General features: G+C 40.1%; 1 protein-coding gene across 1 annotated transcript; it reads left to right on the forward strand.

Annotated features, from left to right (window-relative positions):
* Window positions 1-177: 177 nt before the first annotated feature.
* Window positions 178-8,757, forward strand: TAAR1 (trace amine associated receptor 1). The gene has a single exon (XM_015858503.2). It carries the CDS (start codon window positions 5,951-5,953, stop codon window positions 7,073-7,075), a length of 1,125 nt encoding a protein of 374 aa, XP_015713989.1. The 5' UTR covers window positions 178-5,950; the 3' UTR covers window positions 7,076-8,757.
* Window positions 8,758-9,646: the final 889 nt, after the last annotated feature.

Below are 9,646 nucleotides of genomic sequence, written 5' to 3' on the forward strand. Positions count from 1 at the left end.
CAGTGGGTCTGCTTCATGAAGAACCTTCAGTTCTGCAGTCACATAATCACAGAATTATCAAGGTTGGAAAAGACTTAGAAGATCATCCAGTCCAACCATTACCAATACTTCCCAGCTAAATCATATCCCTCAACACAACATCCAAACGTTTCTTGAACACTCCCATGGTCGGCGACTCCACCACCTCCCTGGGCAGTGCATTCCAGTGCCTCACCACCCTTTCCGAGAAGTAATACTTCCTAATGTCCAGCCTGAATCTCCCCTGCTGCAGCTTGAAAAGTCCTGCACTGAATCCTGCACTGCTTCATATGTATGGCATACACATGCTAGGTCCAATGCATCTCAGATCAGACTTACGTTATAAATATAGTACATTAAAACATTCACCTGGGTATTTGGACATTTTCTTCAAAAATGTGAAAATGTAGGAAATAGGCAATGTTTTAATATCTGGGACAGTTTTAACCACATATGTAGTGTAAAAAATATGCATTATCTGGGACTTATGGTGATGGCACATGAAACTTGGCAGGCGTAGGCTGGCTTGTATCTATCATGTTCAGCAGCAAACAGGCCTTGTGCGGTTGCTTCTCAGTACGCAGCTTTGGAGGATTCTCTAAGACTTTGTTTCATCCTGGGAAGACAGCAGCTGAACTTATATCCAGAAGAGGGACCATGCAGTCTGGGAGCAGTTATTCAAACATGCAGGGCCTCAAGATTGTGCTTCCCAGTGGCTTATCCAACACCTCACCCTTTTCTTGCCTAACCTGTGGTCGTAACCCAGAACAGTCATTGAACAAATCTTGGTCAAGAGACAGTATGACTTCCCAGTGGCAGTAATAATCCTACATGACTACTGGTTGTATAACAGGTCCTGAATTTCAAGAGCTGATCCCTGCTCCCCAAGCCAGACTAGTACACTCCAGGGGCCTCTTACTTGGTTTGTATTGGGCAGCAGTTTTGGAGGAACAAACAAGAACAAACATGCTGTTTTTGAAGGTCTGTGGTGTCATTCTGTTGACCACGTAGGTCTATTGGTTTTCACTGGAGTCAACTGTCAGACCCACATAGTGAAAAGAAGAGCAGCCGAGAGCAGCATATGAATGTAACTTGAATTTATTTAATTTTTTTACTTAGATGTTTTCTAGGATATACTCCCAAGTCCTTGTTAGAGACCATCCTAAGTTCTCCATATAGCGTTTAGTTATGCATTAGCTAATTGCTGTTAGATAACATCTCTCTCTCCTACTTTCACTTTGTCTACACTAAGAGAACGGTATCTTAAACTAATGCACTTTTCACTGGTGTCTGGGGACAGTGATGTTGCTATATTACTACTAAAATCAATGTCAGTACATCAGTTTACATCTGCTGATCACACACCTGCAGAGTCAGAGACTTCCTGTATTTAATTTTGACTTCAGATAGTTGAGCTCTATTTTCTTTTCAGTTCACGCTGCAAAGTAGCCCTCACATTACCTGACGGGATCTGGCCAGGATTGGAGGTTCTGGTCCAAGACAGTTCTTATAAATAATGGTTCATAAAGCTTCATATAGCTCAAGAAGCATTTGGACACCTCTCTCAGACAGGGGTTGGGCTCAATGATGCATGTCTGTTTCTTCCTACTCCGAATATTCTGTGATTTCGGTTTATGAAAGTGCTTTATAATTCATTCATGGAAACTTACTATTTGGAAAAATAATTATGTGTGTCTGAGCAGAAATCAAACATGTTTGACACTGTGATATAAAATGAAATAGTGAGCTGTTGAAGTATAGCCATTAATGGATGATGATGTACTTCCTGGTAGCTTATTGTTTCTAGGCAAACAGCATGCACCAATCATAGTCAAATCCAGCATATGTGAAAGGCAACAGAGAGCAGAGACTCCACATGATTTGCTTATTAATGTGCATGCCTTTATGGGCAATCTTATTTTTTAGTGGCTTTCAGGAGCTACCTTCAGACCAAGATGTACTGTCTGCTTATCTTTTCTGAATAGCAAGCATCTACATCATTCTCTAGATGAGATTTTCCCACCAGGCTGTGATCCAGAGGCAGACCAAAGCAAGCAGCTGTCAAGCCATGGGCTCTGCCTGGCATAAGTCACTATTGTGCTGTACCTGTAGGCTGTACCAGTTTGTCATGAGGAAGTAGCTCCTGAGCAGGTACAGTCTCTGTATCTCACTTTCTCATTTACAGGAAGCTTCTAATTTGCTAGATTAGTAATTCAGTTTGTTTCAAAGATGAATCTTCCATGGTGAGCACTTCAGATAGCAGTTATCCTGTGTTCATTGTGTAACAAACAGCAACAGCATCAACAGCAATCAGATTTTGGTGGTGGCATGGAGGATCATTTAAAAAGCTGCTCATTCCCAACACCAGAACCTATAACACAGCTAGAAGACAAAATTCTCTTCAGGCACAGCTATGAATTCAGAGCAAAGCTGTGGAGCTGTTCCAAGGCCATGATGACATGGAATGAGCTAGCTGGATCCTGTGTGCTTCCTACCTCCCTCCTCCATTTGCCTTTGCGCTGGAGGTGGTGTTTGGAGGCCACCTAATGCCTACAAATTGGCCGTGGTCATGAGTTCACTGCTGTGGGACTGTTGGGTGCACAGGGACAGCAGAGAGGCACAGAGGCCTGCCCCACTTCTGTGCTGTGGCTCAGGGAACTCACTGTCCCTTCTCAGGAGAGTCCTGAGCTGAGGGGCTCTCTGGGGAGCATCCTGCTGCCGCAGTCGGTGGGAGCAGTGTCTGCTAATAGCAGAGCTATGGAGTATTTACAACCCTTCCTGTGCAGAGACAGTTTCTTTGTTTCAGTTAGATGTGTTCTGCTTTGTTGCAGAGAGGTTTTTGACTTGCTGGACTCTCTTTCTCCTGTGTGCATCGCAGAGACTTGCATTTATGTTTTTGGGGGGTTTGATCCTTAAAACAGCACTTTGGGAAAGTGCATGAATGTCATGTTTCTCCTCATAAACAGCTATTGCAAGGAATAATGATGCTTTGGTTATACACTGTGGGGATATATCTAAAGGTTAATCAACTCATCCATTCTTATTTAAATTCCTCTGCTATGAATCTGGTCTAACTTCAGATTGTCCTCTGTGAAATTACATCAGGTTTGCAGCAGTAGCATTCAGTTTAGTAGCTGACACATCTTTTCATTTAACCCAACATGTGAAATACTTGTTTTGAATTGATGACTCACTGGGAATTTGTGCATATTTCAAACATAAAAATGGACACTTAAGAAAAAAATGTTTATTTCACCCCCTAAGAATTTCATAAACAATGAGTGGATCTGAATCAGCTATGAGGATATCTTATAGCCTCAAACTGTTGGTTTTCCTTAGTATGGCTATCCTTAGAGAGATCCAGCTTTTAAAATGAGCCATGTGGAAATGAGAAACTTTTTTCTATCTAGGTATTAAGTCAAAAACAGAAGTTGCTCAGAGCATGGATAGGCCTTCTAGTCTGTCTGCTCTGATTGTGATGGCACTGGGATGCTGGAGGATGTAGAAGTTTGGCTGATTGATGCCAGGTAGCTGCTTTTGAAATCAGAGTTGCTTTTCCAGATCAAATTGTTTTGTTTTTTTTAGTTGGTGAACTCTTTCCGTAGCAAGCAAACTCTTATGCTATAACACCCTAGTCCTCATGGAAAATAAAGGAACTGAGTTGTTTGCATTTGTTCAGATTTTTCTGGACATAACATAATGAAACAGCTAAGCAACTTCATGGAGCACTGTTGGCAAGCTGGCATCTTAACCTATGTTGTTATTTATGTCCCTAAGACACCCAGCATGAGTGGGCTTTAGCTAATGCTCACCACATCACCAGTTTTTGATGCTTGGTAACACCCCTGTTCCAAAGGATTGTATGGTCCTTTGTGAAGCATGAAATTAATGACCCTCATCAGTGACTCCAGTGCAATCAATAATAGGTGTTTACTCTAGACACCTTTTTACTAGCTCTATTTTGCAAATAGCTGTTAAATGATTAGGCTGTTAGATTAAACCTGTTTGCTCAGTAGTATAAGCAGAACTAGGCTGACAAATGCACTTCACGGCAATCTGTGTGCAGTATACCTTTTCATTGTAATGTTACATGCTGCTTTAAACCACCTGTATATCTTTGCTATATTTTAGGAACTTACACAAGATAGATTACATGGTGATTTTTGTTTGCCTCCTGGTTAATCTTCAGCTGCTCACAAAACGATCACAGTGCTTAATTAAGCAAGTTAACATATTCCAGATGAATTCAGTGTATCTATAAATAAAGCCTGTTAAACAAAGACAAGTAGATGACAAAATAAACAGAGCTTCTGTTCACACTGAAACAGAGGGCCAAGAGCTCCATTGATTTTGCCCAGTGTTATCAAGCAATACACTGGGGACTCTGGAGGCTGCTCTGGATGGAGTGCCAGTCCTCTTAAATTCACACCATCCAGAGCAGTTACACTGACAAAGAGGCTCAGCTGTCTTTTGAGATCATCTTTAAAAAGAATGGGTGCCACTGACTGAGCAGAGAACAAATGAGCGCCAGGAGCAGATTTCTACTCTGTGTCAGGAGATAAAGGTAGGAGGGCAGGTTTTAAAAAATATGCTTCTTTGTGTTCTCATTTTATTGAAATTTAAACCAATATTTGTAATTATGGATGGTGTTCTAATTTCTTGTTGAAAACTACTTCAATATTCAGCTCAACTGGACAGTTTGAAAAAATCCCTGAAAATAAGGGTGTGTATTTGTTAAAGATAAATGGTTTCCAGGAGAGGTCATATTCTTTTATGTATATACTATATATATACTATATAGTAGCATTGTCAGAGAGCAGAAATAAAATTATTCATCTTTTAAACAGAAAAGAAAACAAGAGATAACACCTTAATTCTTTCTGATTGGCCTTATATTCATTTACACTACACTTAATTTCCTTACCCATAAAACAAATGAAGGTCAAAATGTGTGTTTGTCCAAAATAAACGCAGGCAGCAAAGCCCTAGAGCAAATGAGTTATATTAATGGTGTCTGAATTGCTGTACTTTTTGGACTTAAACGATTGTGTTATATGATAATGCTAATGCTACTGAACAGAATATGGTAATGTTCTTTATTTGTGGTGATAATAATATTTTTCTCTTAATTAAAGGAAAACCACAGTGAACATTGCTCGCCAAGTGTTAGAATACTTTCATGTACAATGCTTTTGTAAAAAACCCAGCCTTGTGAAACAGATGAGTTATTGAGCACACAAAAGATGCTAATAAAGAAGCAGGTAAATGTTCAGGAAACAATTCTCTGTGTCCTTTGCTAAGACAGTATTAACACAGCAATTACACACAAGGATGCTAAATCTGTTCAAGAAATCTTTAGATATTTAGATAGGAAATATTGGTGGTAAGTGGATGACTGGACTGGATGATCTTGGAGGTCTTTCCCTGCCTTTGTAATTCTATGATTCTAAACTACTACCACTGAAATAAAACAGAGTCTGTCAGTAAAGATGTTAACTTAAATATCAGCTAATGCTTCAAATTAGTCGGGCCATTCAGTTACATTTTAGCAGTACAAGGTCAGAAAACTTCATTTCTCCACTCAGATTTCTTTCTTACATGCCTACTTACAGTTAGATCCTATAAGATTTTACAGTATGCCTTGATCTAGCCAGGCAATTACATGTATCTGGAAACAAGGGCCTCAAGGAAATATTTTGGCTTTGCCAGGTGAACAGCAGGTTCAGCTGCCTCAGTGAGGACAGAGCTGGACTACTATTCTGGTGTGGGGACCCCCAGCTTTATAGTTTATTTTATCAAATGAGGTACATGCTTCGAGGGAAGTCTAATGATAAAAATCTAGTTCTGTCAGAAGTTGAATTACAAAGTAATTTCATCCCTCATAAAGTAAGGAATGTGATTTTCCTACACATTCAGCTAGTTGAAGGTGTTCATGATTTCCCTTTTTTGTCTTCTTGCAGCTACCCTCACAACAAAAAGAGGAAACAGCTGTAAGTTTACCTCAGCATTAGGACAAGTCTGTACCTCACTGCAGTGTGGATTTGATACCTCAATAAGGATGCAGCTGTGTTGTGATTCTGTAAATGGCTCTTGCGTGAAGAGCAATTGGTCAAACAGTATCCGTATTTCCATGTATATCTTCATGGTTTGCATTATTCTGACCACAGTAATTGGAAATCTAATGGTTATCATCTCAATATCACATTTTAAGCAGCTCCACACGCCTACCAACTTCCTGATAATTTCCATGGCTACAGCTGACTTTCTGCTGGGATTCCTCATCATGCCTTGCAGCATGGTGCGCTCTGTTGAGCACTGCTGGTATTTTGGCGACTTCTTTTGCAAGATCCACACAAGCACAGATATTATGCTGAGCACGACTTCCATCTTCCATCTTTCCTTCATATCCATCGATCGTTACTATGCTGTGTGTGAACCTCTCAGGTACAAATCAAAGATAAATGTTTTTGTTATCCTGGTCATGATATTGGTAAGTTGGACTGTCCCTGCTGCTTTTGCTTTTGGGATGATCTTTCTAGAACTAAATTTGTTAGGGGCAAAAGAGATTTATAATCACGTATACTGTGCAGGAGGATGCTTGGTGTTCTTTAGTGAAACTTCAGGTGTCATCACCTCCATAGTGTCTTTTTACATCCCTGGATTAGTTATGCTGTTTGTCTACAAGAAAATATACTCCATAGCTAAAAGGCAAGCAAGATCCATTGATGCAGTTAGCAAAAGGAAGAAAAGATATGAAACAAAGCATATTTTATTCTTCAGAGAAAGAAAAGCTGCAAAAAAATTATGCATAATAATGGGAGTGTTTCTCATATGCTGGAGCCCATTCTTCTTCTTTACAGCAACTGACCCATTTATGAATTACGCAGCACCGCCTATGCTCGTTGACACTTTGGTTTGGTTTGGTTATTTAAATTCTGCATTTAATCCCATTGTTTATGCATTTTTTTACATGTGGTTTCGCAGGGCATTGAAGACTATTCTGTTTGGAAATATTTTTCAACAGGACTCATCAAGGACTCGGTTGTTTTTAGAGTAACATCCTTTACATGGCTGGCTTCATGGCACTGAGATCTGCCTGCAGCTCCAGGAGGCAAGAGCTGAAAATGACAGAAAAAGCACCTATTTCTTTGCTCACTTATCAAATTTGGTTCAAGCAGATAAGTGACTACTTTGTTTTATGTCTCCTTTCATTTTAGACCAGGAATTGTAGGTATGTAGTGTTTTGATAATAGCTATGACATATGCAAGAAAGCAATGTTGGAGCAATGTATTAACTGCTTTTCTTCACGAGGAAGTGGTTCTTAAACAACAGATTTAAAAAACAATAAATAATAATAATAATAAAGCTGTATATTTGCCATCCTCTAGAACTAAGAGAAAAACCCTTCATTTTTCACTTTTTAGATGCCTTTGAGTAAGATCCCAAAGCTTTTATGTTTTTCCCCTCCCCTTCAGTATGTGTACAGAAGTCAGAATATCCTAATACACAGCCATGTCAGTACACTCCAGGAAGGCAGGATGAGACAAGGAGAAGCCATGCTGTTCCTTCTCTTTACAATTCAATTAGTGCTTCACACTTTTGTGTTTGTTTCTTACAGGCTTTGCTGCTTAATGAGATCAAAATCATTTTTAATGAAATCTAAGATGTGGAAAATATGTCATAAGAAATGAAAAGCAATTGTGAAAAGAATTTCTGAATCTGACATTGCCTGAAAATGATACTTTCATAATGAAAACTGCATGTAAAATATGCTAAGATGTGCCTCTTTCAACACTTTTTTTGGCTTGAGCATATTGTTATTTTATCTGACAGCAATACTGTGACAACCAGTTAGGAATCTATATACAGAAATATTACAGAAATGTTACAACTGGCCCAAATATAGGGTGAGTGGGGCAGGGTGGATGTGGGAGAACTGTGAGGAGTGGCAGAAGAAGGGCCATAGGAATGGCTTGGGGTGAAGATACCTGGGTTGGCAGACTCTCAAGATTACATCTGTGTGTGGCTTCTCTGGACATCCACCAACCACATCAGGACTCAAAGGACAGGGAAATAAGTCCAAACCTAAAACATGGTCACCATCTGAAGAAGACCCACTGGCTGTAATTTTCTCTAATTTTTTTTTGCCTAAGACCTGGCTTTGCTAGAAGCAACATATCACCAAACAGAAGGAAATAACCCCTCTGGCCTGATCCAGCACATCTGGTTGGAGCATGAAGGACTAACTCTGGAAATGGACAGTAAAAGATTAGTAACTGAGAAGTGCTATGTTGAAACAGATGATCTAAGTAAGAGCTGTGCTGAGCTGTAAATGTTGTCCTTCATTCGTGTTGCTGGGATAAGCACACACTATATGAGTATCTTCTTTTTTTGTGCTCTTAGAGCACTGACGTACTCTGCACTGTACAGCATAAGAGTTCAACTATACTACATAGAGCACTGACGTACTCTGCACTGTAGAGCATGAGAGTTCAATTATACTACATTTTAGCAGAGTGAAAAAAGAAAAAAAATGCAGGATCTGATACTCCTTTACAATGTTATTGTGTAAGTTAGTACACTCCGAAATGACAGGAACAGTGACTGATATATGCAACATATCAGCTTTATACCATGGAAGATTATCCTTAATTGTGACAACATGACTATTTTAATACTTTACCTCAGATAAATAAAGTAATTTGAGATTAAAAAAATCTAATTTTCCAATAAATTAATGCATAATTCTCTTTCTCTTCATTCCCATTGAGGTCAACCTAATGCAGTTCATTTTCTTGCATACCATGTTGCTTTCTGAAGTGAACCGTTTGATCACTCAGATATAGTGATCTCTCTTGAAATAGCAGTTTCACAGCTGCTACCAGGTGATATATTCTTCTGGTGGTGTTATAGATTAAATCATAGAATCATAGAATGTCTTTGGTTGGAAGGGACAACAAGGATCATCAATTTCCAAACCCCCTGCCACAGGCAGGGCCACCAATCTCCAGATCTGGTACTAGATCAGGTTGCCCAGGACCCCATCCAATCTGGTCTTGATCATCTCCAAGGATGGAGCACCCACAGCCTCTCTGGGCAGCCTGTTCCAGCACCTCACCAATCTCTCTGTAAAGAGCTTCCTCTGGTATCCAATCAAAACCTTCCCTCCTTGAGCTTAAAACCATTCCCCCTTGTTCTATCACAATCTACCCAAGTAAAAAGTTTATGCCTCTCCTTTTTATAACCCCCTTTTAAATTCTGGAAGGTTACAATGAGATCTCAGCCTTCTCTTCTCCAGAGTGATCTAGCCCAACTTCTTCAGCCTGTCTTCACAGGAGAGGTGCTCCAGCCCTCTGATCATCTTTGTGACCTTCCTCTGGACCCTCTCCAACAGCTCCACATCTTTCCTGTACTAGGGGCCCCAGGTCTTCACACAGTCCCCCAGATGGGGCCTTATGAGGGGAGAGTAGAGGGACAATCACCTCCCTGTCCCTGCTGGCCACCCTTCTTCTGATGAAATACAGGATGCTATTTGCTTTCCAACCTGCAAGAGCACACTGCTGGCTCATGTTAAGTTTTTCATCCACTAGGATCCCAAGGTCCTTCTCTACAGGGCTCTGCTTGTAA

Source organism: Coturnix japonica, chromosome 3 (assembly GCF_001577835.2).
Source record: "Coturnix japonica isolate 7356 chromosome 3, Coturnix japonica 2.1, whole genome shotgun sequence".
In the NCBI taxonomy this organism is placed as follows: domain Eukaryota; kingdom Metazoa; phylum Chordata; class Aves; order Galliformes; family Phasianidae; genus Coturnix; species Coturnix japonica.